At 56.3% G+C, this 27665-nt stretch overlaps 1 protein-coding gene across 2 annotated transcripts in view; it reads left to right on the top strand.

Annotated features, from left to right (window-relative positions):
• The window catches only part of ASAP2 (ArfGAP with SH3 domain, ankyrin repeat and PH domain 2), a 127338-nt gene that overhangs the window by 63589 nt on the left and 36084 nt on the right, over positions 1 to 27665 (top strand). For both annotated transcript variants that reach the window (XM_037151709.2, XM_037151710.2), the window contains exons 4-9: positions 7869 to 7943; positions 9432 to 9481; positions 11986 to 12115; positions 14320 to 14405; positions 19932 to 20007; positions 20341 to 20427. In XM_037151709.2, the coding sequence (XP_037007604.2) occupies positions 7869 to 7943; positions 9432 to 9481; positions 11986 to 12115; positions 14320 to 14405; positions 19932 to 20007; positions 20341 to 20427 (504 nt within the window). The remainder of the gene's footprint in view (positions 1 to 7868; positions 7944 to 9431; positions 9482 to 11985; positions 12116 to 14319; positions 14406 to 19931; positions 20008 to 20340; positions 20428 to 27665) is intronic.

Consider the following 27665-nt stretch of genomic DNA (forward strand, 5'->3'; position numbering starts at 1 on the left):
TCTAGAAGAAAAATCACAGTCCCCACCCCCCACCTGCTGCCTGTCGTCCTCAAACTTGAGGACGGCAGCAGCCCTGGTGTGTGTCAGGCCACTGCGTGCTGGGGGGCACCCCCCAAATTCCAATTGCTGATCTCGGGGGTTGGGAACCCGCTGCTGGAGAGGACAGTCCAGGGGCGTGTTTCCGACTCGCCCTGGGGAGACGGAGCCAGCCAATACCTCCTAACCGGCCCCCCGCCTGTTCTCCGAGCTCCCTCCTGTGCAGAGGTGCTTAGGTTTCCTCAGTCTGTTTGGGTTTGAGAAGACACGGTGCATGTGTGGGCCCTGGGTCCTTCCCCTGCCCTCAGAGCGGTCAGTGTGGGTGCAGGCAGGCTTGGAGGTGCAGTTTCCTAGTCTGTTCTCTGCTGCAAGCAGGGCTGGGGCATTGTTTTCTCTGCACTGAGAACCTGCAAGGTCAAAGCAGTGTGGCCGTCAGAGACAGCAGAGACCGGGTCAGCCCTCCCCTCTCCCCTCTGGTGTGAAAGCAGCCTGTCTGTTCTGGCAGCTGGTTTCCAGATCTGTCCTCTCAGCTTGTGTTAAACACTCAGGGTGGGGGTGGGCGCCCGCCTCGCCTTTCTAATTAAACAAACATCAGCGTGGCTGTGCCGCAGCCAGCGCCAGCGAAACAGGAGGGGCCTGTGGGAGTGTGGGGGCAGGGCTGCGCCTGGGGGGGAGGAGCCTGGGTGGCGCTGGCTGTAGCCCAAAGAGGAGGTGACTTCCCTTAGACCATGAATGAACGTGGCCTAGACCGGTTTCCTTTGGAAAGCACCAGATCACGTCCCGGACGAAGTGCTCTGTGCACCAGGGAGTCGGAGGAGATTTCGGCGTGGACGGCGTCGTGGGGGGAGGTGTGGATCCCAACTCTGCTTGCCCTGATCTGACGCGTCAGGGGTGGGCCTGGCCCTTTTTAGCTCCGCCTTCTTCGGTGCTGAAGGGCAGGCAGGGCCTGGCCCCCCATGTTCTCTGCTCAGCTCCACTCCTTCTCACTTGTGTGATCTGGGGGCCACGTGTTTCCGTGGCTGTCATGAGGGGGCGACACCTACTTCTCAGAGTGGTTGTAAGGATTCAGTCATTCATTCAGGCCATTTTGCCAACCTAGTACCTTTGGCTTCTCCCCCCCCCCCCCCCCGCCGCGTTTTTTGCCGGGTGCCCATTCTTCAGACAAGCAGCCCACCAAGGAGCAGAGAGAACTGTTCTTTGACACCCCCGGGCACACACCTGCCTCGGGCCCTCACCTTACAGTTCTCTCCTCGAAGAGTTTCTGGGCTCTGCCTCCCTCCCGCCAGACTCTGCGCAGACGCCACCTGCTACAAAGGCCTCTGCCTGCCCTTCGGGAAGAGTCCTTCCCACGAGCAATCGTGGCAGCTTCGTTTGTCAGCCTCCTTGGGGCCCCAGGCTGCAAACAGCTGGGAAGGCCGTCCTCGGCCATCTGGGTGGACAGCCTGCAGCACAGCTGGGCGACTGGACACCACACCATTCCACTGGGGTGGGGGTGGGGGAGCGAGCTGTCCATGCAGCCGTGTGGGGGGGCCCCACAGCAGTGGTGGAGGACGCCCACCAAAAGCAGTGCACACTGTATCAGTTCACAGAGAACATTCCAGAACGTGCAGACTGTGCTCTGGGGTCAGAAGCATACCTGTGGCTGCCCGGGGACTGGAGACTGGGGAGTGAGCAGCCGGGGGCTGGGGCACAGAGACCCCTTGGAGGCAGTGGGTGTGTTTCCTGTGTGGGTTTGGGCGATGGTTTTGTGGGTGTGTGTGTATCTGTGTATCCACTTATTGAATCGCACTTACCTAATGCTCGTAGGTCAGTTACATACACCTCGAAGCTGCTTAAACACTTCCAAGCTGTCCAACAGGACTTTTCGCAGGGATGCAAATGGCCAAAGCCTTTTCTGACACCGTCACACCCCCCCAGCCACACCCCCCGCGCACCCACCCTCCCGGTCTCGGGCTGCAGCCCCTGGAGGTGACCTGAAGCTTCGGGCAGGTGCTGGCAGTTCCCCACCGGCATGTCCTTGGGGATACGCCCTGGACACCCGCGCCCTGCTCTGCCGTGGCAAGGCCTGGGGGCTTTTATGGCCTCGCAGCCCCGGTTTTCCTGGACTTCTGTGCCTGAGCGGCACTGGCTCAGGGTGAGAAGAGAAACCCCGCAGATCTCCAGCTGGTGTCTTTTCCGCCCCTCAGGCTTCTCGCCTGTTAGGTGTGTTGGTGTGAACTCACGAGACACGGACACGGCTGGACTCTGACCCTGTACAGAGTGCTGAGTTGGTCTTTAAAGGAAGGTTACCCCACAGAGGGCTGGACTCTGCAGGGCTCCGGAGCAGAGCCCTGGGCAGGCCCGTTCTGTCCTAGACTCTCGAGCCTGGAGCTAGGAAGACCGCACCGGGCAGCGTTTTCCGATGCGATGCTCTCTCCTCGGTGCTGCTCCGTAAAATCGGGGAGCCACGATGCAAGAATGCTGCCGAGGTCCAGGCTTCCGCACGGATCCGGGGCACGGTTGTTTGGCAGAGCAGATGCACTCGCTGCCCAGAGCCAAGAGAGGAACCCGCTGGTTCCCTGGAGTAGGGCTGGGGCCAGCGACCCGTGGTCACTGTGGCCAGAGCCAAACTAAAGAAGCCAGTGAGACAGGGCCCCAGTGAGCTGCAGAGACACTCGGGGGAGGAAAGGATTGAAGGCAGGGCAAAAGCAACCCAGCTGGAGGCGAGGATCCTAACAGCGAACAAACAAGATAATGAGGAGCAGCAGGAAAAGATGGCGGTGGCCGGTCCAGCTCCCCCACCCGCACCCTCTGTGTCTGTGTTTGCTGATCAGCGGCCGCGTCGGCGTGACGAGATGGTTCTTGCTGTGCGGCTGCCCTGTCTGTCCCCCGGCCCTGCAGACTGAGCTGTTTCTTTCTCCTTGTGAGATCACAGACTGCGTGCTGACCCTGTAGGGTCAGACGTGTCCAGGGGACCCGGGGGACGCGCAGCCCGGAAGGGGGAGAGGAGGTGGATTGTTGTAACAGGTGGCCTCTTTGCCATTGGTGTGAGATCCACAGTTAATGGCAGTGACTAAGATGAACAATCTGTATTCAGACCGTTCATGCTGTGTAAGAAAAAGTCACCAACGTCAGACATTTGTTAAAGGGAAGCCAGCGCATAAGAGAAAGCCCAGTGCTTGCTTGACGCAAAGGAAAACATCCCTGGGTTTACTCAGGGATGACTTAACTCTTCCCGTAAATCATAAAGATGTCATTACTTATAAATGGAGGCTGGAGCTGCCCAAGCGCCAGGGACATGCAGTCATCCTTTGGCCTCAGTTTTCATCCCTCTTGGCCAGAAAGACTCAGAGCCAGTCCTGGTGCCGCAGGGCTCCCCGGCCAGGGCGGGGCATCCGGGCTCCAGGGCACACGCTCTCCTGTTCCGGGGCCACTCCCCCGAGTGAGTGCACTGGGCGCTGAGGAGCCTGTCCGTGCAGAGGGCAGACAGGTGACTAATGCCCAGGGGCGTGGAAGCCTTACTGATCAGTCCGTTGGTGGGGCTTCCGTGTACATTTGTGACAATTCCTTTTTTAAAAAACAGCATTGTTGAGCTATATTACATGTCTTAAAACTTGCCCACTTCAAGGGTGCCAGTCAGTAGTTTCTAGTAATTTTACCAAGTGGCGCGGCCTCATCGTAAATTAGTTTGGGGACATTTCTTCCCTCCAGGAAGGCCCCTCATGTCTTCCCATATTTAATCCCTCCTGTTGCTGCCCTCAGGCCTGGATAACCACACATCTCTGTTCTGTCTCTTTTGTAATAACTTAGCTAATTATTTGCTGATTAGAGAAGTAATAGTTTCCTATTTTAGATTATTTGAGGGACCCCCAAAAAGGAAAGTAGCCTGGAATGAAGGCCAGCACTCCCCCAGCTGGTCTGGTAGCCAGAGCTCTCTGTCCTCCGCTCCGCTGGCCGACGTGTCCCCACACCTGTGCCTGTCCACACGGCCCCTTTTTTGCCCGGAAGGAGCTCCCTCCACCCCATCTTGCGAGACAGAACTCTCCCTGTCTCTTCAAGGCCTTTCTCACATAACCGCTGACCAGACAAGATTTCCCTGGTGTCCAGACCAAGAGTAATTTTCTCTTCTGGGGAATGGGGAATTCCACGGGGATTTACTGACGGCTCCTGGCGTCTGCATGAGGCAGCTCCCTGAAATGTGTGCTTTGTCTCCCCTGCTGAGCCCTGAGTCCCCGAAGACGGGGGCCCTCGTTCATCCTTGTGCCCTGACCCCTCTGTCCTCCTGCAGCCTCATCTCCCGAAGGGCCCAAGTGCCTTCCGAGGACCATTCATCACAGTTGGAACAACTGTTCAATGTGTCACCGCGGGGCCAGGGCCTGTCACCGGTGCCGGGAATGAACGTGAGCTGGCAAGTGTGGGTGGATGGCCGTAGACCCTCCGTCTTGTCCGTGGTAATGTTTCAGTCCAGGCATCAAAGTGGAGCGTGACCCTTCTTGCCCCGACACCCGGCATCAGCACCTTAGTTCTTACCTGAATTAAACAACAGGGTCTTAAAGTAGATGGGGAGCCATATCGTGACTGGCGATTTTTGCCGTGGAGATTCTTGTTTTTCTCACTCGTTCACACATGCGCTGCTGCTCACTCACACGCCTCACTATGATCTTTTTAAATCCTCCCCCAAGGATGTATTTATTGATTTTAGAGAGAGAGAGATTGGGAGGGGAGGGAGACAGGCATCGACGTGAGAGAGAAACATTGGGTGCCTCCCACAAGTGCCCTGACAGGGAGAGGGTCGAACCTGCAACCTAGGAAAGTGCCCTGACTGGGCACAGATCTACAGCCCTTTGGTGCATAAGGATGCTCTGACCGACCAAGCTACCCAGCCGGGGCCTGGAACAACCAGTTTTCATCTGCAGGCATCTGTCTCTTTTTCCCTGCCGACCCACCCTGAACTGAGTGGTTCTGAGCCTTGAGCTGAGGCTCCCACCCTGAGTAGCTCAAACCCCCCTTCAGCTGTTTGCACGCGTTGCCCGTGGCTTGTCCAAGATGGCACGGCATCGGCTCCCCTCCGGGACACGTTCACGACCCAGTCTGCCTGCACCCCTGCCTCTGGCCATGGCCGCCTTCCTCCCCACGCCCAGGTCAGCCCACCTCACTGCTCAAAGCCAGAGTCGTTGTTCCTTTCTCCAAGGAGCCACTGGTGTCTGTGCGGAGTGGGAGGTGCCGCATGTGATCCTACTAGACCTTTTGTTCGGTTCTTGGCGTGTCTGTGTTTACTCTTCCTCTGAGGTGACAAGCGTCCATCTTGGTTGTCATTGTAGCCATTTGTCACTGTCTCCAAAACAGGCGCTCAGCAGGCGTGCAATGAGTGACCTAACAAGACAACACGTGTGTTTGCTGTGATATAGGGTTTAAAGGTGCTTGTATACTCCAGGCCTCTCTAGCTTGTCTCCCTGTGGTAGGTGCTCAGAACAATATTTAAGTGTATTGCTTTGCTCAGCCAGTGCTTGTTCCGTGTCTGCCCCAGGCCCAGCCCCGTGCTCCGTGCTCTTCGTGGAGCTCACGCCCCCTCTGGGGTGTGTGGTGGGGGGCTGGTAACAAGAACGCCAGGTAGAACCCATCACAGGCCTTAAAAGGTTTTTTAAAAAGAAAGCACCGGAGGACTGGGGGAGGGAGGGGTTGCTTCCTGCCTTGAGGTCAGGATGTTAATGGACAAGGTGGTGTCTGAGTTGGTCCTGATGGATGGGAGGTTCTGAACGGTGGGGGCTGGGGGAGACTGCGGCGGGAACGACTCGCACACAAGCGTGGACTTGGGAGCGGAGAACAGCAGAGATCCGCCCGACCGGATGTGCAGACCGAACGTGGCAAACGAGGCTGGGTGGCGAGCCCCTCCCGGGCAGGATGAGTTTCATCTTTGTTGGGGACACGACGCCGGGCCAAGCTGGCAGTGCTGCAAAGGAGGACTTGGGGCTGGCGGAGACCAGGATGCAGTGGCCAGGAGCAGAGAGGTGTGGCCTCAGTGCAGAACAGGAGCTGTGAGGGCCAGCCGGGGAACTGGCGGTGACGGTGGCACAGAGGGAGCGAGTGTGGGGACAGGCAGAGGAAAGGTGACTCCCAGTGAGGGCAGAGGAGGCAGGGCGGGTGGGGCACGGCACGGCCGGCTGGGGGTGCACACAGCCCCAGCAGGCGTCATGCAGGCCGAGGGAACTGGGACGAGATGGGGGCAGAGCTGCGCCCCGCACGTGTGTTTATGGCCACCCTGGTTTAAGGTGGGGACCCGCATGGGCTTGTCACCTGAGATTACGCACCAGTATGGCCGCTTCTTCGTCACCGTTAGTCGTCCACACAACCTCGCCTTCAACTTTTTGGAATTTAAAAATTTAACCCTCAGGAGGGTGCTGGCTGATGACCTGGCCCCTTGGAGCAATACCCGGTGTGTGACTGACGGTGAGCTGTTCGAGCAGAACAAAAGCGATCCCCAAAACGGCATTTCTGAAATGAGTCGTAAGCTGACCACGCATCTGGCAGGGCTGGTGGCTGGCTCAGGCGTTAGCAGGTCCACCTTACTGACGTTTTCCAAGCAGATATCTTCCTCCCTTTGACATTTAAGACACTGAATAGTGACCATTCAGCTCCCACGGCGCCTTAGAAACCACACCTATGTTTAGCCTGCCTATTCCAGGTAACTATCCTAAAATAAATTTTTCCGTGCTGACTGTAAGAACGGATGCCTGAGGTTCCAGAGTTCCCGGTCCTCCTCCTCTCAGAGGCCTGCGACCTGGGTGCGTGTGACCCCCAGGGACACACAGGCCACAGGCAGGCGGTTGTGTTGACTTGCGGGGCTGGTCCCACCTGGGGACACGAGAAAGTAGATCCCAGCTCATTTTCTCTTTGGGGAGGGATCCTCCGGACCGAAGCTTGTGTCTTTCGGGTGACTCAGATTTGCCGGTGGGGTGGCCCTGGGCTCTCTGGGTGTCCTCAGAGAGTGTGTCGGGAGGGGTGGATGCCGCTCCATTTAAACCACGGTGACGGCTTGTGAAGCCACCAGTCTCTTGCCTTCTTGCTTCGAGGAGGAGAACGGGGGCCTCAAGACCCCTTGCCCCTCCTTTCCCTGTGTGTCTCCTTTCCCCAGAAACACACACCTGCACGCTCACATGCTCACACCTGCACACACAGGTTTGTGCATGCACACGCACTCACACATACTCACAGGAGACAGAAGCCCCTCAGTTCTGTTTTCCTTTCAGTTTCCTGGACTGGCAACTTGGGGCCGGGGGGCCGAGAGCTGAGCCAAGCGCTGGGCCCGGGAGTGAGGCAGGAAGTCGAGATTCCTCTTCTTCCGGTGCCTGCGGCGGTTCTCATGTTGATTGTTGGGAAATTTTTTCTTTTTTTTTTTAAGGTTTTATTTATTATTTCTTTCAGACAGAAAGGAAGTGAAGGGGAAGGAGGGAGAGAAGCATAAATGTGTGGTTGCCTCTTGTGCGCCCTCTACTGGGGACCTGGCCCACAACTCAGTCATATGCCCTGACTGGGCATCGAACCAGTGACCCTCCGGTTCACAGGCCAGTGCTCAGTCCATGAGCCACACCAACCAGGGTGGGAAATGTTTGTTCTCCGTTGTGATGGCCATCGTTTCACCCCTGAGAGCTCACTGATAGAAGGTCGGCGTGGGGACCGGTGTGGAAACCGACCCTGGTGGTGTGTCCATCTGCGAGAGTGGCCACCAGGGCCCTGTCCTGCTCTGCGGTCGGGTCTGCAGTGGGGGCCGCTCTCTCTGGGGGCCTCTCCGTTCCTACTGTGCTATCGTAGGTGACGGGGAAATTGAGATTAATCCTCTCTGGTTTGTTTTGCAGATCCAGAACATGAACAACATCATCTCCTTCCCTCTGGACAGTCTGCTGAAGGGGGACCTGAAAGGAGTCAAAGGGGTACGGCAGGGCCCCTCTGCCCGGGGTGGGGGGACCGAGTTTTCAGACGCACAGTCACAGGGCTGTGGGGACAACGGCCAAGAGGTCCTGTGCCGCCCTCGCTGGGGGGACTCTCGGCGTCTCTGGGCGTCACATGGGTGCTTCGAACATGCGAGGGGGCGGAGGACCTGCAGGGAGGGAATCTGCTCTTCGGGAAACTGCAAATGGTGCCGGGGCTCCATCTGGTTTTCCAGCTGGTGTGTCACTGACTGAGCCCTGGGGACAGGACACTCTGCGCTAGGGAGGCTCAAGCTGTCCTCCCGAGGATGTCCACTGTGGAGGGGCGGCCGAGCATCAACACAGAGCTGCCTCGTGGGTGGGAGTGAGGAGCAGGCGGGCCCCAGTGGCGTGTGGGCACCAGCAGCCGAGCACCGAGTTGCTTCTGCACAAACAGACCTGCCCCGGCTCCTAGCAGGCCGAGTGCTTTGCTGGGATCTCCCAGGGCTCCCGGGGCACGTCTGGGCCCCTCGGGCCCAGCGGGAAGCCCAGCGGGGCTGATCTCAGGGTCACCTCTGCCCACGGAGCCGGGAGAGCTGCTGGGCAGGGAGGCAGGCCCGCCGAGCAGTTCAGAGACCAGGAGTCTTCCCGCTGCCCTCTGGGGGCCCAGGAACGAGTTAGCCTGGAGAACGGGAAGGACAGGCACACCGGACAGAGGGAGCGTCCAGACACACGGACGTGGAGCTTCAGTGTTGCTCTGGGCCAGAGTCTGTGGGGGGTGAGGGGTAAGGCCTCTGGGGTGGGCAGGGCCAGCTCATGGAGGACCTCAGAGGCCAGGCTGCAGAGCTGTGTCCTTGTCCTAAGGCCAACGAAGAGCCAAAAAAAGGGCCCTGCCCCATCACAAGGGTTCTGTCTTCCCAACGAACGGTGGCTGTGAGACAGAATTGCTGGTAGCTCAGGACGTTTTCCAGCCAGACTTGCTCAGACAGTGTGAGTCCCCAGTTCCAAGCACGAGAGTGGAATCGGGAGACGTTGGCAGGTGAACGGCTTTTATGTTGTCGGGGGCCCCGTCGGGCTTCCATGTGTTGGGGGGATCCCTGGGTCGATAGGAAAGGTCAGAGAGACAGCAGCAGCGTGCAGATTCAGTGTGGTGTCTCCGGGGTTGGCCGCAGAATGAATGACCCTCGGCAGAGGGTAGGGTGCGGGGGACACAAGGTGAGTCACTACTTTCTACGTCTTGCGTGACGGGTGCCTTCAACAGTTCTCTCTCCCCTTTCCCTGCGTGCATTTGGTACTCAAAAATAAAATTTTTTAAAAGAAAGAAAGAAGGGAACGCCACCACTAGGCACATTCAAAGCCTGTGCTCCAAGTTCTTTATTTTTCATAGGATCACAGACGTCATTTGTGACAGAAATTGATGCCCCTCTCGGGACTAGTCCAAGGATAAGTGCCTCTTGGCTGGAACAGTTAATTAGTGACCGGCCTGTTTAATTTATGCCTCTCCCTCCACAGGATCTGAAGAAGCCTTTTGATAAAGCTTGGAAGGACTATGAAACCAAAATGTGAGTGTTTTCATTTTAAAAAGTAAACACAGGTCATTCGAGACTTCATTTGAAATCCAGCTTTTATTGCTTCCAGGTATTTGTCTGTAAAGAAACCCTAACCCGGGAAAGAATTCACCTAAAACTGGGTGGCCGTGGTTACAAAGCGAGGTGCTCTCGTGTCTGGTATCTAAATCGCATGATGTTAACCTCTTTAAACGAGTTTTTTCCTTGTCCCTTTTAATTATGTCAAAATGGTCACAGAATGTCATTTTCAGGGAAGTTCACTGAAGGGAGCAGAGCACTTGTTCTGGGTATTTCGTTCCCTCCCCGCGCCCAGTTTCCCTGTTGGCAAGAGCAGCACACTTTTTTGGACCCCCCTGTCCCTCCTGGTGGGTTGTGAAAGGGCCACTCTCAGAACACGGTGTCCCCCCTTCTCTGCAGCAGGGGCGCCCTTGGTTTTAGAAAGGTAGAGGACAGCAATGGCCGGAGCACCTCCCCTTCAGCCTGACTTGATTGCTTCATCGGCCAGGCGTGTCCAGGAAATGTAGGTCAGCAGAGTGCGTTGCTTTAGGGTGGCTTCAGGCAGTTGTCACTATGCTGAGCAGTTTCTCGGTCCTCCGGCGGAGAGGGCTCAGCTGGCCCGAACTGGGCTGGAGATGGTGGGGAAGGGCTTCAGTCATTCCGAACACCGATGGAGGGACAGGGAACATTTTTAAATGCCTTCGTTTGCTTTGTGATTGCTGTGCATCAGCAGTAGCGCCTTCAATGTGAAGCCCTCGGGTAAAGTGGGAATGGGAAGAAAAAAGACATGCCAGGTGCAACTACAAGTATTGAGTCGGTTTTATTTTGTTGTTTTACCAGCCTTGGGTATCTGTACAGTGGTGAAGGATTGCAAAGCTTGAGCCAAGGCACATCAAGCCCTAGATACTCGTCCATCTGCAAAAATCCCTAACCTCCGCCCCCCGAGCTGTTTGGGTCCCCGGGGTCTGGTTTCAGGCCTGCCATGCACGTATCTAGAAGCACAGAGAGGGAGCTGACCGGAGCCCCCGTGGCCTCTCAGCATCCTTCCCGCACACCCCACTCCAGTGCGGTGACCGGGGAAAGGACCGCCATTCCTGCTTTCAGACGGGAAACCGAGACTCGGCGGGCACAGCTCGTGCCTGAGCCGGGGCAGGAAGGGGCTTCTGAAGAGGGTCCCTGAGAGTCTCCTGTTCCAAAAGGGGGGTGAGATCAAATTCTGTAACATCTGCGCGCACCTATAGGGTGAGACAGGATGACCTGGGAAACCCCAGAATTGGAGATTGGGGGACCAGCACCCTTTAGAACCAGAAGGAATCCCAGGATAAATAAAGGCTGTAACTCTTCACCCACGTACACCCGAGGTTGAGTTATCCCAAGAACCCTTGGGAAGAGTAGCTAGCAGAGTTAAGACATCTCTGAAATTCCTGGGCACTAGCTCCGTACCCAATTCTTCCAGAAATGACTGGCCTCCAGATGGTGTCCCCAATCCCTTGGGGGTGCTGATGAGGAGCCTTGCCGAGGTGTCACTGTAGTTCCAGGGACTCACGGCCCTCCAGTCCCATCCCCGGCCCTGGTGCGAGAGTCCCTGTAACAGCACCCCGGCATATGTTATCTATAGTCTTGTTCATTCATTTGCTGAGCACCTACTGTGTGCCCCACACTGGGCTTCAGTGCAAAAAAACCGAGAATTAGAAACAGTATTTCTTGCTTCATTTTGAAACCCCCTCCACAGTGAAGGGGAGCCCTAGAACCCAACAGTTTCATGTTGGACACCTTTCTAAGAGATGCCACTTACCACTTCCTGTGCCTCCCACGGGGTTCGCCAGAGTATGTCCTCTCTTCTTCTTTCCTGCACAGCCTTGCCATGGTTTCGTTTTGCTTTGTTTTTGTTTTTTTAGCGCTTCCTGTGGTTTTTGTGTCATCTCCTCTCTAGACTAGAGGGTCAGTTACTCTTTCGAGCACTTCCTCGCTGCGGTGGTCTCGGAGCCGCTTCGCACCCTGGCCGGTTGTCTTTGCGTGTCCGGCGGTGGGTTGGTGTGGGGTTGCCGGTGTTGCACGGGCAGGAGTCAGATGAGCTGCGGAGGTAGCGTTCCTTCCCCAGCACTGACCCTGTCCCAGGCAGGGCCTCGCCGAGTGGGGCGCGCAGGGGACAAAGAGGGGAGCAGGGACAAGTGCAGGCGGTGGGGAAGGGCCACTGCCCCCACAGTGCCCGTGGGCTGCTCACTAGGCGCCGGACAGGACGCGATGGCTGGAGGAACCTCAGGCAGGGCCTGGTCTGCCTCCGTGGAGCCTGGTGTGGCACAGAGTGGGCGCTCCAGAAGGTTGTGCGGAGTAAACCCTCCACGAAAGGCCGAGTTTGACACTGAACATGCACTTTCGGTTAAGTTAAGGGGCTGCCCCGTCCGTGAGAGGCTCAGGGAGCGTCCGTGCCCAGCGAGGCCGTCCGGTCTGGACCACGTGCCGAGAGGCGTCCAGGCCATCCTCGCGTTTCCTCCCCGCAGAACCAAAATAGAGAAGGAGAAGAAGGAGCACGCCAGGCTGCACGGCATGATCCGCACCGAGGTCAGCGGGGCCGAGATCGCCGAGGAGATGGAGAAGGAGCGGCGCTTCTTCCAGCTGCAGATGTGCGAGGTGAGGTGGGGGCGGCGCTGGGGCTTCCTGGCACGTGTCCCCCCCGAGTGTCCCTGAGAGCGGTGGGGCCTGACCTCCACCGGGGGCCTCAGAGAGCCCCAAGTGCATTATGGGATTGCCTTGGTCTGGTTTCTCGAAGAGGGGAGGGGTGCTGCCGTCTGGGGTGAGCACTTTTCCTCATTGGAGTCTAAGGGAGCAGGTCAAGCAGGTCAGGGGTAAACAGTTTATTTTATCGGAAATGCACTGTCTGGCTGCTGCCTCTGCACCAGGGTGGACGGGCTGGCAGGCCCAGTCTGTGCCCACCCCAGCCCCCGCCCCACGGAGTCGGCAGGCAGTGGAGCGAGGCCCTGCCTGTGTGGTGTGCAAAAGCAGGTGGGCCCCACGGGCTGTGGACTGGGGGCTTACAAAGAAGGACACGTGTGACGACGGCAGACGCTGGCCAAGTCAGCGGGCTGGGGGGGACTTCCCCTGGGGAAGGAAGGGCTCGTGAGGAGCAGTTCCCCGAGAAGCCAGCTGCTGGGCCGAACAGAGGACTGCAGATAAAACTCTCCCGCCGTGGCCCCAGGCCGACGGTCGCAGGCCTTGTACGTGCTGGGCCTTGGGTAGGTGTTCTGCCTCTCTGGCTGCCCAGGACCTAACTGGGAGAACGGCTCTCACCTTGTGTTTCAAAGCCACGGAACCTTTCTCCTGCAGAGGGAATTTTACCAAGATGTTTAGTGAGTGTGCCATGTTGGGCCTCTGTCAGCAGGAAAGGTGTGAGAGATGCTGTTCTGCTTTCTTCTTCTTATAAAAATAATACACACTTTCAATATTGGTCAATATACATATATGTGTGTGTGTATCATATCAACATTAAAATCACCCCAGATTTTGCTTCCCGGAGATGACCACTCTGGCATTTAACTAAGCATGTTTCCCTGTCCCCGTGCGGGCCTGTCCACCTGCCTAGACACCAGTGGAAATCGGCCATCCTCTGCCGACGCTCTGTAACTCGATGATCGTCACTGGGTGTGGATGGGCACCTGTCCACATGGCAGGCTCTGCTTTGGTGGCTCAGTGGCCACGTGGCATTTCTTGGTGCAGATGCGCCGCACGTTCATCCCCTGTTTTATGTGCTTGGCGTGTTGCTGTTTCCACTCCTATAAACTAATCTGCAGTGAAGCTTCTTCCCCATTCATGTTGGTAAACTTTCCTGGTCACCCTCTTAGCACGAGTTCCTGTCGGCAGAGTTTGTAGGTCAAGGGGCACACGCATTTTAAAGTTCGACGCGTTGCCCAGGATCTTTTGAACACGTGGCCGTTCTGATGCACTGCCAAGCAGCTTATTCAAATGGCAGTGAATGCACATCAGAATGAAGGAGAGAGGAGAGGCCATACAGACAAGAGGGAAGCCTGCAGCCGGACAAGAGTGGCCGCCCGTCTGCCCTGGTGGGGGCAGTTCTGGGGGAGCACTTGACCACGAGTCTCCCAGGGCACAGCTGAGAAGCCCGTGTGGTCAGCGGGGCCCAGCAGGCTTTTTGGGTCATCCAGTCTCAGGGGTGACCTGTTCTTGGGGTCCTTTCTGCCACATCCCGACAGCGCAGGGAGAGCGAATTTATGGAGTTTTTGTTCCAGGAACCTTTAGCAAAGAGCAGATCTTTCCAGGGGCTGGTTTTGTGGATCCCGGGGACTTCCTTCCTGGTGTCGTGGTGTTTGTTGGTGAATGCTCCAAGTTAACAATGGCTTTCATGCATTTCAGTTGAAGGCCTGGCTTTAGAGCAGTCACGTTTTGGGGACGTTTTGGGGAAGTGCCTTAGGGACAGATTAGCAGTGAGCATCCCAGAGAATGAGCTCCCTGAAGAAGGGACCTGGGACAGGGACGCACGCAGGCCGAGTGGTCACGACGGCAGCGTCCCATTCATTCTAGTCCTTGTTCTTCCGTGGAGCGAGAGCAGAAATTGCTCCCACACTGTCTGGTTACTGGGGGCTCTTGGCACTTCAAGTGAAGCATTTAATTACTTAACTTGAAGTAATTATCTGTCCATGACTTGCCCGTGTCAGATCATTCACGGGGCACCGAGCTAAAAGGCGCATTTAGTCTCGGCCTTCGGGGAAACACGAAGCCTGCCCACCACGGAGCGTGTCCTGGGGGGGCCCACGGGAAGCTCCTATTTGCTTCTGTCTGTGACTTGCCTTTTTTGTCGTTTGTTTTTGTTTTTCTAACAGTATCTGCTGAAGGTCAATGAAATTAAGATAAAAAAGGGAGTGGATTTACTTCAGAATCTGATCAAATATTTTCACGCCCAATGCAAGTAAGTTCTTTTTGTCTTTGTCGTGATGCTGTTTCCACTGCTCCCGTCTTGCTGGCCCATTCCCGCCCGTGGGCAGCGCGGTGGGGAGGGCGGAGGGGCGGACACAGGTGACAGCCCCGGCTTGAAAACGCATTAAGGGCAGGAAGCCGGACAAGAGTCCCCGGGCTGTGGGCTTCCATCTGTGTGAAAGTTCAGGGACAGGCCAAGCTGCTGTGGGGGCGGCGGTGGTGGGATGGGCTTTTGGGGAGTGATGACGATGCCCTGAAATCAGAGGTTGCAGATGGTCCTGCCGATGGTCGCAGAACCAAGTGAATATTACTAAAACCCTCTGAACTGTTCACTCCGAAGGCTGAGTTTTACGGTCCGAGGGGTGTGTCCCAATGAACAAACACTATAGAAATCCACTGAAGTTATCTCATAGGTTTGTTTCTGCCCTTTTGGCAGAGGGGTAGTCTCGTGTGATCAGAGGCTTTTGTTAAAGGAGAAGCCGGGAAGTGTCGATGCAGGGCAGGCATTGAGAGCCCGTGTCAGGAATTACGTGTCTTGTAAAGCAGGTGACAGCAGCGAGCACCGCATGCAGAAGACACAGGGATGTGTCCTCTTCGAGGGCGGCCCCGGCGCTGCGCTTGGCTGCCCGCGTGAGCCTATCACACTCAGCCATCCGGTCTTGGCCTCGCTGTCTTTCCTGCCCCTCATCTTGCTTGTACACCCCGACCCCCGGCTGCTAATATAAACAGGCCTGGGTTCATTCACTGTTATTATGAAGTGTGTGCCGCGTGTTCAGCACTGTCCTCAAGGCTGGAGATAAACTAACGTCCACCCAGGCCTGGTTCCTGCTCGAGTCGAGGAGGAGGTGGGGCCAGAACGGACTTATAATTGGACATTTAAATATGTTCCAGATCTGGCTGGTGTGGCTCAGTGGGTTGAGTGCCGGCCTGCAAACCGGAAGTTCGCTGGTTCGATTCCCAATCGGGGCACGTGCCTGGGGTGCAGGCAGGTCCTCATTTGGGGCCCTACAAGAGCCAGCCGATGTGTCTCTCCCTCCCTTCCCCTCTCTCTAAAAATAAATAGATAAACTCTTTAATAAAACGTGTTCCCAAGTGCTGGACTCTCGAGAGCAAGAAGGAAGGGCTACATTGAGATGAGGGTGGAGGGCGGGGCTTCTCTTCTGTTCCCCCTCCCCGCTCCGTGCTGGACGGCCTGTCCCCGGAGGTGGAGCGCAGCACCGGGCACATCAGGGGGCCGGTGCTGCCAGCGTGAGCTGCAGGCCTCTCTGGGGAGTCACGCTCGACGGTCTAGAGGGTGAGCGGGAGCTAGCGGAGAAGGAGCAGAGGACGAAGGGGTCCCATTGTCCCCTTGTCCCAGAAGGTTGTTCTGTTCCCTCTGCTCCTTTCCCCAGCGTCTGTCCCTCCCTAAGACCTGGCTCAGGTGTAGCTGCTGCTTCCGAGTCATTCCACGCGTTCCCTGATGCAACTGCGTCTCCTCCTGTGTGTCCGTGGTGACATCTTCCCTAGCGTGTGGCGTCCCCCCTGCACTGTAGAAGGAAAGAAAAGTGGACTTTTCGTTTCTGCCATGCATGGCTCGTTTCCCTGGCACACAGTCGTCACGGTGACTCACACCGGTCAGTCAGAGCGGACCCCGCCGTGGAATGGCGAATCCTGCCTCGGCGACGTGGCTGTTCTGAGGCAGCCAAGGTCACTCGGCAGAGGAGGAGGTGCTGTGCGGTTTATCCTGGGTCGAAAAGAGAGCCCCACCAGGGAAGCCGGCTTGTGCGGGGACGGCAGTGAGCCACTCATCGGCGGGCTCTCCGGGACGAGTTATTGCACAGGGACTCCGGACCCTGAGTTTGCAATTAACACGTAAATGCCTTTTCTGGCTCTTATCCTTGTGACCTTATGTGAGCGGTTTAGGAAGTGGGTCGCTTCCTCCCTGATATTTTATTTTCAAGAAGCTATTCTTGGATTTCCTTTTTCTTCTTTATTTTGCCCAAACTGACCAGTTGGGTAGCAACAGGCCCCTTGTGGAAGAGTGAAGTAGTTGGCCTTTTATGGACACGAGTGCAGCAACCTTTAAAACCGATGCCTCACGCAGAGCTTCCTTGGAGGATGCGTGTGCAGGGATGTGCACACGGGTGCATGTGTGTGGACACACCACACACTCTTCAGATCATCCCAAGAGGTTTGACTGTTTCAGTTCGTACTTGGGGGGACAGAACGTGGAGCCCGGTGACCTAGCCATCGGGCACACGAGCCCGTGGGTGTGCCCTGCATATCCACCTGGGGTTCCTTGGTGTTGCCCACCTGTCACCCCCAGAGCGCGGTGCCCGTGGGCAGAGGTGGGGCCACTGGCCTGTGCAGCTGCGGCGAGGCCTTCTGGGGGCGCCCGGCGCTGGGAGCCGTGGTCGACAGTCACCCTTAGAACTACGAGGGAGGCATCATTTGGCTTTTGACTTAAAACATTCTTGTAGACCATTCTTCATGGTCTTTGTCTCTTATTTCACTTACGGAAAGAATTCGCATCTCCCCCTAGTTCCTGGGTCCTCTTCTCTAGTGGGATCTAGAAATGAAGCCGTCTTTAAAACAGCAACAATGCAATCCACCCGGACAGCCATGTTCTGACAGGTGGTCGGACTGTCGAAGTGACCTGTTCCTTGGCAAGTCCCTGCTGGGCGCCGCTGCCCGCTGCTGCCGGGGGAACTAGGGAGGCGGACATGATGGATGGCATGCAGGGAGCTGGTACCGGGGGCAGGGGGCGCGGGGCACAGAACGCAGACAGGTCACCGGCCCCCAGTGCAGTGTGCTGTCATCGGGCCACCCTGCGTGGAGGGACCTTAAAGACGGAATCTAAGTGAGTATATGCCAAGGCACAGGTGGCAAACACAAGGCCCACAGGCCGAACCCAGCCCTTCACCTTGTTTCATCCGGCCAAGCACCACCCGGCAGCAGCACCGAGCTCTCGCCTAACTGTTAAGGAGTTCTTACATTTACAGGGTCCTAACATTACATTCGGCCCTCTGAAGGCAGCCACGAGACTGATGTGGCCCCCGGTGGCTTGACATCCCTGTTCTAAAGGCTTGAGATTCAGTCAGCTGGGCTAGAAAATGTCTAATAGAAAACAAATGTGATACTTGGCACTATGGGCGGTGAACACTGTCTGATGGAAGAGCTTGTGCAGGTGGGAACAGGTGCAGCCCAAGATGTGCCGGGGACCCGTGCTTGGGCTGTCACCTCAGTGGCAGCCCAGGGCGCCCCCTTCGGTGCTTGCCCTGCAGCCAGGGCCGAGTCACCTTGCAGGTGTATAGAGGCACTGCCATGTGTCCCAGCGCCAGGGTTTGGGGGGCAGGGCTTGCAGGAAGCTGCAGATTCAACACTCAGGTGGAGGGGCTTTTCCAGGTGGACAGTCAGGCCAGGCTAGGTGACGACGGAGATGAAATCCTGGTCTCACACCCAGGTTTGTGGTGTTGCCTCAAGCACACTGTCCGCTGTCCCAGTGGACGCAACGTCTGTGAGGAGACAGACATACCTCTCTGGGCTCTGGACTCCAGAGCGGGGCTCTCTCACCATGGGGACAGTTGCCAGCGCAGACACACTTGGAGCTGGGCACCTGCCCCCATGCCCAGGAGCAGGGCCCTTCCTCGCTGTCTCCTGTGGCGCTTTTCCTGCCCTCTGCCCCTGGGTCTGCTGCTCTCTCTCTGGCTCTACCCCTCGCTCCCTCCTTCCTTCCCTCTCCACCCCCCACCCCCACCATCTCACAAGAAGTTAGAGCGAAGAAGGAAATATTTAAAAATAAACATACAGGGTCTGGTACAAATAGCACCCCTTTTTAATTACAAAATCACAAGCATGTCATTCTGTAACGACACCATCACACTCAAGCATGCCATATGACATGCTAGGTGAAATGTTGGAATTAAAACCGTAAATTATCGCACCCATGGTATTGCCCTACCAGCCACATCGCTGTGTCGGGGTACCCTTGGTACGGAGCGAGAATGTAAAGTAATTTATGGGTCCGTCTAAAATTGGAGGCTCGGAAATCCAAACAGCCCAGCTGCTGTGGCCCCCGATCGCCAGCTGGCGACGGTTCAGAACCCACAGCCAGTGGGTGCGTTTCCCCTCCCTCCCCCCAGGAATTACGTATAAGGGTTGCGTCACTTTTTCTCAGGCCCCTCCTGTGTGTCAGGGACTTGATGTGGGAAAGTCCTGCAGCACAGTCGCTGAGTGTAGGTGGTAAGCCCCTCCTCACAGCAGCTCACTGGAACCCCAGTCACTGTTTGAGGACACAGCCTCTTTGTCTCGGTCAAGTGGCAGAGCTGGAATCCCCTCCCTTCCCCAGTAACTTGCTTCCTCATCCCACAAACACTGGGTGCCTGACAGGCCAGGCTTTGTGGACACTGGTCCTCTCCCCCCTCAAACGTCGGGCCTAATTTTTGGGGGGTTCTCTTTTAAATTATCACACTAGTGGATGCGTAAGGGTAGTCATGGTAGATGCTTTGAAGCAAAAACCAGTAAGCCGTGAGGGACTGTGGCCGGGAGACCTCTCTGAAAGTGGGGGCCCCGGGAGCCTCACCAGTGAGGTGGTATTGAGCTCAGAGCTTGAAGAAGAGGCGGGACTCTGCCCACTGAGCCGGATGATGTGCTGTGGGGAGGACTCGTGAGACGGCAGAAACAGCACGTGCAAAGGGCCTGTGGCTGGAAGGGTTCAGTGGCCGTAGAGGGAAAGCCCAGTGCGTGTGGAATTTATCGAGTGAGGGGTGAGCGGTGGAGACTGACACTCGCGGCCAAGGCCCACAGGGATGCTGGCTGCTGGACTCCGCCCCATCTCCCCGTAAAGCGTCTTCCTCACTTCTCTCAAGAGGAGGCGTGTTACACACCACGCACTTCAGATGGGCCTGCTGTGCGCACCACCAGCCCACGTCGCTGCGGAAAAGCCTGTCTAGCGTCTGCTGTATTTCGGGAATCACTGAATTATAAGGAACTTCATGAGCCTTGAGTTCTGAGTTAAAGAAAAAGAAAGAAACAGGTCCCTTTCGATGTCCAGTCTCAAGTTCTCAGCCACGTTCCCAGACCCCACAGATGGGGCTTCGGGCGCATCAGACTTGCTCGGTTTTTTTCTGCATTCTTTCTCTTTTCCACTCCGCTGTCACCTGTCAAGGGAGGTTTTTTATGTCTCATTCTTGTCTGCACCCCCTGCTTTGGGGGCCTTGGAGTCTCCCAGTCCTGAACCAAGGCCTCTGCTGCCCTCGTCAGTGAAATCCTCTTTGCTGTTATAAACGGAGAACTCGGGGCTCGTGATGGGCGGGGGAAAATCGCCGATCTTTCGGCTCATTGCTGTTCCCTCCCACTCGTGTCTCATAGTTTTGAGTGTCGTGCGACTCTAGTGATAGTTTCGGGTTCGGTTCATCCCGTCTTTCCCCCCAGGAATGACATAATGATTTCAGTCCCTATCCCTCAAAGACGTGTCTCTCCATCTCTCATAACGAAACCATTGTCTCTGATATGTGTGTTGCGGCTCTTTTCCTCCTAGTTTCTTCCAGGACGGGCTGAAAGCCGTCGAAAACCTCAAGCCTTCCATCGAAACACTTTCGACAGATCTCCACACAGTGAGTAGCCCCCTGCCACGTCAGTGTAGGAACAGGTCTGTCGTCATCATTATTCATGTATCTGTCACCATTTATCTCCCCCACATGAAACAGTTTTTATGCCACAAACTCTTTCACGTCCTTGTTGCTTCTGTATAATCTTGTGATTATACCCTCTGGGTGGCCCGTACACTGACAGCATGGCAGGGCCCCACGGAGTCCGGGGTCCATGCTCCTGTCCTGTGTCTCAAGCTGGGGGGGCGGGGTTTGTCTATCGAGGGACGGGTGTCCTGTCGATGTGGGAATGGCCTGTGACCTCATGCCTGCCTCTCTGTCTTCCTTTTGTTTTGAAAGATCAAACAGGCCCAGGATGAAGAGAGAAGGCAGCTGATCCAGCTCCGCGATATTCTGAAGTCAGCGTTGCAGGTCGAACAGAAGGAGGTGAGTGGATTTAATTGTGAAGCGGGCTGTTTGACCCTTTGTCCGGGGGCTTTGGGACTGAGGAAGGCGACCTCCCTGCCCGTCAGGGGGAGGGGGCATTCACTGTGGGCCCGGCCTCCACGGCCGTGAGTCACCCTTCCCGCCCCACCGGTCCCTGGATGAGGAGCTCTCAGCATCTCCATCAGACAGACGCCCTATAGTTGTGCCACTGCTTTTTCCCCCTGAACTTTGGTTACCCCACCTGGTAGATGTGGACGCTGCCCACCTGGGCATCAGCAGGTAAGGGGGGGCCCTGAGCCTTCCACCCCTGGGCTCGTGTTCAGTTGAACGTGAGGAGCTAGATTCTCTCACCACCTGTTCTCTTGGGCAGAAAACCTGGTTCTCTGGCCATGCCTTCCAGAGAATCGCCCCTCTGTGTGCTTTCGCATTTATAGTGATACTTCGTGCTTTAAGAAGTAAATGTCTCCTGTAATGTTAGGATACGTTTGCTGCAATGCGGACATGATAATGTGGAAATTCAACAGAAGTCCACTTCCTTATCAATAAAGCGATGTGTCTAAATGTATCACTTGTGGACTTTAGATAAATAACCCTATTAAGCTGCTTAGCAGAGCATCAGCTTGGCTGTTGGTAATTGGTCTGCTCTGGTTTGTCTGAAGTTCCTGTACTATAACTGAATATTGTTGTTTCTCTCCCAAATGCATTTACCTTTTGTGACCGAAGTCTAGGAGAGTAAGTAGTTCAGTATTTTAATAAATTGGAGAATTTTTGCATGCTTTCTTCCATGTGTCTATTAACTAGAGCATATTTTATGTAATCCCTTTCCTCTCGATAACAGTGGGTTCCATTAGAGGCTAAAGCATTTGAATGCACAGATGCTAGTGCAATGGAAATGTTCCACATTTACTGTTGGCCCGTTTGCTGCTGTTCTTTGTGAAGATGAAGCAGGCCCCGCCCCCGCCCTGACCCACCCAGCCGTGGACTCCAGTCCACCTTGAGCTGGTCTCCGCGTGCTGTCTCCGCTCAGCCCACCCCCGTGGTCTCAGTTCCTAGGGCACGTTCTGTCCCAATGGCTTGGCTGTGTCCTCCAGCACACAGACCCCGTTTCTCCAGTGACACCTGGAGCAGGGGGAGGGTGCCTTCAGCCATTGGGGGTGGGGCCGGGTGGCTCACTGAGCAGGCTCTCGGTGAACAGGGGTCAGGGTTCAGGGGTCAGCTGAGCCAGAGATCGGCGGGCTGAGGTTCTGTGTTAGTGCCGGCCATGACCCACACAGTCTGTTGACTTCCTCCTGGCCCAGAGAATGTACATCCTGATGCTTTGATGTTCCCAGACTCAGAGGCAAAGCAGAAGAAGAAATAGAAAAGAACTTGGAGTACGGGGAGAATAGTGGCTTAACTGTCACTGGAAGACAGGGTGCCAGGTGTGGGAGCTGGCCCCGTCAAGGCGGCCGTCATCCAGTGTGTCACTGGGATGGTACGCAGCGCTTCTGTCTCAGAGAAAGGGCCGTGCCCGGGAAGCAGCGCTCTGGATTGTAACAGGGGAGAGCGGGTGCTGGGCCCGGGGAGCACTGGGTGCTGTGTGTGGGCCGTGTGTGGTCTGGCTGCAGAATAGGGGGGTTTGGGAAGCGCTTGGTCAGAAAGCCAGGTTTCCGGCTTCTCTGCAAAGAAGGGAAACAAGTTCTCCAGTACAGACCTGAAGTCATTATGGTTTGTACGCTGTGTGTTTTGTGGGCCGGGCCTCCGCCCAGACGGACTACAGGGGTCAAGTGCAGCCTCTTTCCTGCCCCCGCTTTCGCTTGTACTCACAGACCGAACTCCCCAGTCTCCTGGTTGGAAATGTGTAAAAACAAAATTATTCTCCAAAACACAGCATATCTTGTTCATCTCACTCTGCATTGAAGATGACAGTCCAGGAACTGGACAGTCTGTGGACACAGTTGCAGGTAGTCACCAAATGCGTATAAGTTAAATCTTATACATTTTAAAATAATTTTTGTGGTTGGGATTTCATCGTGTGCCCCTCCAGTGGCACTGAAAATTGACATTCGGGGCGCCGTTGTGTAGGCTTTCATGTCCCCCCTTTTTGGATTCTCTTCTATGACCCAGAAAACTGAGGTGTTGGTGGTTTTATTTGGTGTTATAAAAATTCTAACCACATAATTACAGTTCATAAAACTTAGAGAACGTGTCCCGAGGAGGTTGCGTGCACGGTTGGTAGGGGTCACTCTCCCCACTCCTGCCCGGAAATCTCCAGGGAGCAGTCATCTGGCCAGAGAGAGGCCGTGGCTGTCACCTCATTGTCACCCGAGGCTGTGCTCAGGGAAGGAGACTCTGTCCCTGCGGGTCCCGGTGCCCCTTGAGCCTCGGAGTCACACACGTTCGTGTTTTGTTTTTGATGCTGCTGCTGGCTGTAGAGACGATGCCGCAGTTTGACTTTTCCATTATTTTACTAGGAAAATTCTCAGAGAGGAGTGAACTTCCCATACACGCGCCATAGTTATAACATTAGGGAAAGGTCCCTTTTTCGGAGTCGAAACCCTTCCACACTGCTGATTGTGCTGTTCATTGTCCTCATCTGCCTGGCCTTCCGCCGCCGTCCCCACCTCTCGGGCACCCAGCGCAGTGGCCTTCTGCGCCAGCACCTCCCACTGCAGCGCCGGCGAGTCCCTGCCTGAACCCCGCGGTTGGCGGCGGCTGTCTGCTCTCGGACGCCGAGAGCCCACCCTGTGCCTCGGGGGCAGGTTCGGACCTGGAGACGGCCTGGCAGGTCTCCACGAGATGACTTTCCACTTCAAAGTGTTCAGGGGCGGGGCCTCCCTTTCTCTCAGCCTCACTTCCCCGCGTAAACTGTGCTTGTCTGGCAGGGTGTGGCTGGGTAGCCGTGCTGTCCGGGTAGCCGAGGTCCGTGCAATGACGGCCCTGAACTCTCCTCGGACCCTGGTTCCTCCGGCAGGGCTTGCACAGGTCACCTGATGCCCGGCTCTGGCCTCCATCAGCCCCCTCTGGCCAGGTGTCCGCCTCCCTACCTCTTCGGCCATGCTCCTGGGTGGCCCGGCACAGCCTTCACTTCCGCCTTGGCGGGAACATGCTCACTGACCCACACACCCAGCTAACTGTGTGCTTAGCGGTGACTGAGCCAGGCAGCGCACACAGCTCCCACCTCTGCAGGGCCCCTGCCCCCGGGGTGGGGCCAGGAAAGTCACAAGGTGCAGTGTGATGAGAACTGTCATGCAGTCAGCTCCCGGGGCGGAGTGGCTGACAGTTTGGGGGTGATTCGGGTGTACCTCTGCACCTGCCCCCTCCCTCTCTGCCAGGGGTGCGCTCTGTTGTCCTGGCGCTTCCTTCCCGCCTCGCTCTCGGGCTTTTCCGGCCACCCACCAGCGTGACTGACCAGTGACCCGCACGAGGCCTCGCAGCACAGGTGGTGTTGCCCCTCGGCCCCAACCTGAGTCTGAGAGAGAGAAGGCAAATGCTCTTGAACCCTGGCCTGGCCCCTGCCAGTCTGTTAACTTTCCATCATACTCTGTGACTTCACCATCTAGTGTTGGGCAGACTCTTGAGGAATGTTACCCAGAAACATGGAGGACAGGTGGTAATGAGACTTGAAAACTCAGATCTCGGACTGTGGCTTGGTGTGTCCAGCAAAGCATCCAGCAGCTGGCCGGGTCGGGGTGCACGTCCCTGTCACACCCCCCTGGGAGGAGGGGAGTGAGGTGGCCCTCTCGGTCCTCCCTGGGCGGAGGAGCTTCATGATCCGTTCTCCACAAGATTCATGTAAACACGGGCTTTCTGAGAGGTGAACGGATAAGGTGTAAAACTTCTTCCATGCAGTTCCAGAGTCTTAGGGAGCTCGGAGGCACTTCTGACACTATGAGAAACCTGCATGCGTGTAGCGTACGCCACGTCACCCCTGTTCCTACCAGGCATTCGGCGCACCCGGGCGGCTCTGGCCTGGCAGGATTCGGTGGCGAGCACTTCCTAAGACCACACAAGAGCCTGGACAGGGCCTGGGGGACGAGGACTTGTCTGGACGTCACAGGCAGGGGCTGTGTGGGTTCTCTTAGGAGAACCTTCCTGGAGACACAGTGGACGCCCTCTGAGCCCGCGTCCTTCCCAGGCGCAGGCGGCCTCCACCCTCCAGGCTCACGCGCTCCAGTCTGAGGTCGGCCTGGGCTCTCCGGGGACACAGGAGTGTGCCGGGGAGTCCGAGAATCCAGGCAGCATGGCCTCCCTCCCCGCTTCCCTCCCGGCCAGCTGCCTGTCTGTGTGAGAGCTGCTTAGGGCTCTTTCCCCTTGGGCTACACTCCATTAGACCCAGGTCTCGGTGGTGTGAAAGGGGGAAGGGCCAGCTCCCTTTGCCACCCTTCATTGGATCGGGCGCTGCTCAAGATACCGGTATAAACAGGTGAAGAAAGGCTATTTTCATCAGGTGACCTAGAAGTCACCTTGACGATGCTTAAATAATTAGTTCTAAAGCAGGTTGAACTTTATGCTAAATCATATTACTCTCATGTATAAGCTTAAAATTTTACAGCTTCAGATTGGCCTGCATTTCTCATTGATTCAAGCAACGCTGAATCAATGGTCTGAGGAGTAAAACAGTCATTTCTTCCTGAGCTTCCGGCCGAGGGTCTGACTCAGCCGGCACAGGGTGTCCTTCACACCCTCTCTGTGGGGCCTGGGAAGAGCTCTGATCCCTGTGCCCGACAGACCTGGAGCCCTTACGGGTGCAGGGCTCCTTCCCTGCCCAGGCGGCAGACAGGGTGCCTGGCGGTGCGGTTCGGTCTTCGACAGGCATATTTTTAGTCCTTCACGGGGTCAAATAGGTGGGCAGAGTTTCTCCATTTCCCTTCCACCATCTTCATTCCCCTGACGTTTGAAGCTGGGTTTGCTCCACTTTTCCAGTGCGAATCTCCCGCCCTTCTGAGAGGAGGGGACACGGGGGCCTCCGATGCATTTGGTGTCTGCCTCGGTTGTCTGGAGGCATAAGCGCTGTGTGAACTCCCCACGGAAAATGAGGACCCTTCTCCTGTTTGGGGGTCTGTTCAGGCTTCGTTGTCAGTTCAGTGATGGGACGCCTGAGCACACTATTGATTTCTCGGATGAAGATTTTTTTGTTTGTTTCTTTTTGCAGTTATCCTGTATATATATCTCAGAGTTTTTTAAAAAGTCAGCTCTAGACAGCCTGTGTTTCTGGAAGACGGTATTGTGAAGATGTCAGTGTTCTTCCAGTCGGTCTGCAGGCTGAAGGCAGATCCCATCAGGATCCCAGCTGCCTTTGCAGAAACCGACAGGCTGGTTTTAAAGTCCAAGTGCAGATGCAGGGGGCCCAGAGTAGCCAGAACAGCCCTGACAACGAGGAACATGGGTGGAGGGCCGCTCACGCTCTCTGACTTCAGAGCAGTGTTGACGATACTAGCTCAGAGCTCCGGTCAGCTGGGCGGTGTGGGGCTGGCCCAGGACGGACACCGGGCAGTGGAGCAGCATTGAGAGTCCAGAAAGAAACCCTCACGTCCATGGTCAACTGATTTGCAACAAAGGAGCCAACACAGTTCAGTGAGGAAAGAACAGTGTTTCCTTCCTTCCTTCCTTCCTTCCTTCCTTCCTTCCTCCCTCCCTCCCTCCCTCCCTCCCTCCTTCCCTCCCTCCCTCCCTCCTTCCCTCCCTCCCTCCCTTCCTCCCTTCCTTTTTTAAAGATTTTATTTATTGTTAGAGAGTGGGGAAGGGAGGGAGAAAGAGAGGGAGAGAAACATCAATGTGCAAGAGATACATCAGTCGGTTGCCTCTTGCACACCCTCAGCTGGGGGCCCAGCCCGCAACCCAGGCCTGTGCTCTGACTGGGAATTGAACCAGCGACCCTTTGGTCCGCAGGCCAGCGCTCACTCCACTGAGCCACTCCAGCCAGGGAAAGAACAGTGTTTTCAACAAAGGATGCTGTGACAGGTGGACAGCCACAGCAAAAGAGTGAATCTGGACCCCTAGCCCACACCATTGTCAAACGCCAAAGTAGGCCAAAGAGCCACACCTAAGAGCTAAAACTATAAAACACTTAGAGGACAGCGTACGTCTAAATCTCTATGACCTTGGATGGAGCAGCGCTTTCTCACATGTGACATATAAACCGCAGAGAGAGACTGTAAGTAAGTTGGGCTTCATCAAAATTAACAACTTTTATGCTCCAAACACCTTTTTGAAAACTGCCCAGGATCCAGGTGGCCGTGACCCTGACTGGAGCCTCTCTGTCTTTTGTACCAGTGGCCACTTTATCCAAGCTGCACAGATTAGCTGTGTCCTCGATTCCCTGGGGGCGGCCACAGCTGCCACTTCCTCTCCAAGCCCCCGCGCACGTCCCCCTGCTGTGAGTGCTGTACCCTCATTCTCTGCCACCCTTGCTTTCATTGTGAAAGCCCCCCGCCCACTCCACCACCCCCGCAGGCTTCCCCATGGGTGCCTCATGCCTGCTCAGCTCCGATTGTCCGATGTCCCCCAAGGGCAGTCACGGGCTTGGTGATGGAGGTGAGACCGGCCCTCGACTCTTGGGGTGCCTCTCCACGCTCTGCTCCGCCTCCGACAGACTCCGTATCACAAGCAGTTCGCTGGTTTTCCTAGTGTTTCTGTTCGTTCCATGACCAAGTGAACTGGATGGGGGGGGCATTTCCCAACGACAGGTAGAGGCAGACTCGCGCCCGCCTGGTTCACCTGTGAACTCACATCCGTGTTGTGCCCCCGCCTGTCTCCTTCACGTCTGCAGAACTCCCAGCGCCCTCTCCGCTCAGGACTCGCGCCGCCATCTGTTAAGTGCAGTTGAGCTCCCACTGGGCGCCCGGGTTTCACTGGTGGGCTTTGCCCTCGAGGGGCCAGAGGCCAGAGTTCCCAGCTGTCCGAGTGGGCGGCACACCCTGAGCCCCAGGCGGTTCGGTTCAGGGTCATGGCCCTTCTCCTGGGATGGACGGGGTCAGGAAGGGACTGTGGTCAGTACCTGCCCTGGACCAGGTGTTCACACCTGTTCCATCACTCAAACCTCACCCCATTTCCCTTCCTTACTGGGTATTTTCCAAGGGGGAGACTGAGGCAGGGAGCTAAAGTGTTTTCCTAAAGTGAGAGGCGGAATGTTGGCCTTTTTGTTTTCGTTTTGTTTTGTTTTGTTTGTTTGCTCTGCCGGGAGCTTCTTGCTGTCATCAGGGACCTGAGGCTCATAACTACGTCAAACCTTGTAACTTCCAGTGCCTCGCTCTGGG

Source organism: Artibeus jamaicensis, unplaced genomic scaffold (assembly GCF_021234435.1).
Source record: "Artibeus jamaicensis isolate MK-2021 breed Jamaican fruit bat unplaced genomic scaffold, CSHL_Jam_final contig_465, whole genome shotgun sequence".
In the NCBI taxonomy this organism is placed as follows: Eukaryota; Metazoa; Chordata; class Mammalia; order Chiroptera; family Phyllostomidae; genus Artibeus; species Artibeus jamaicensis.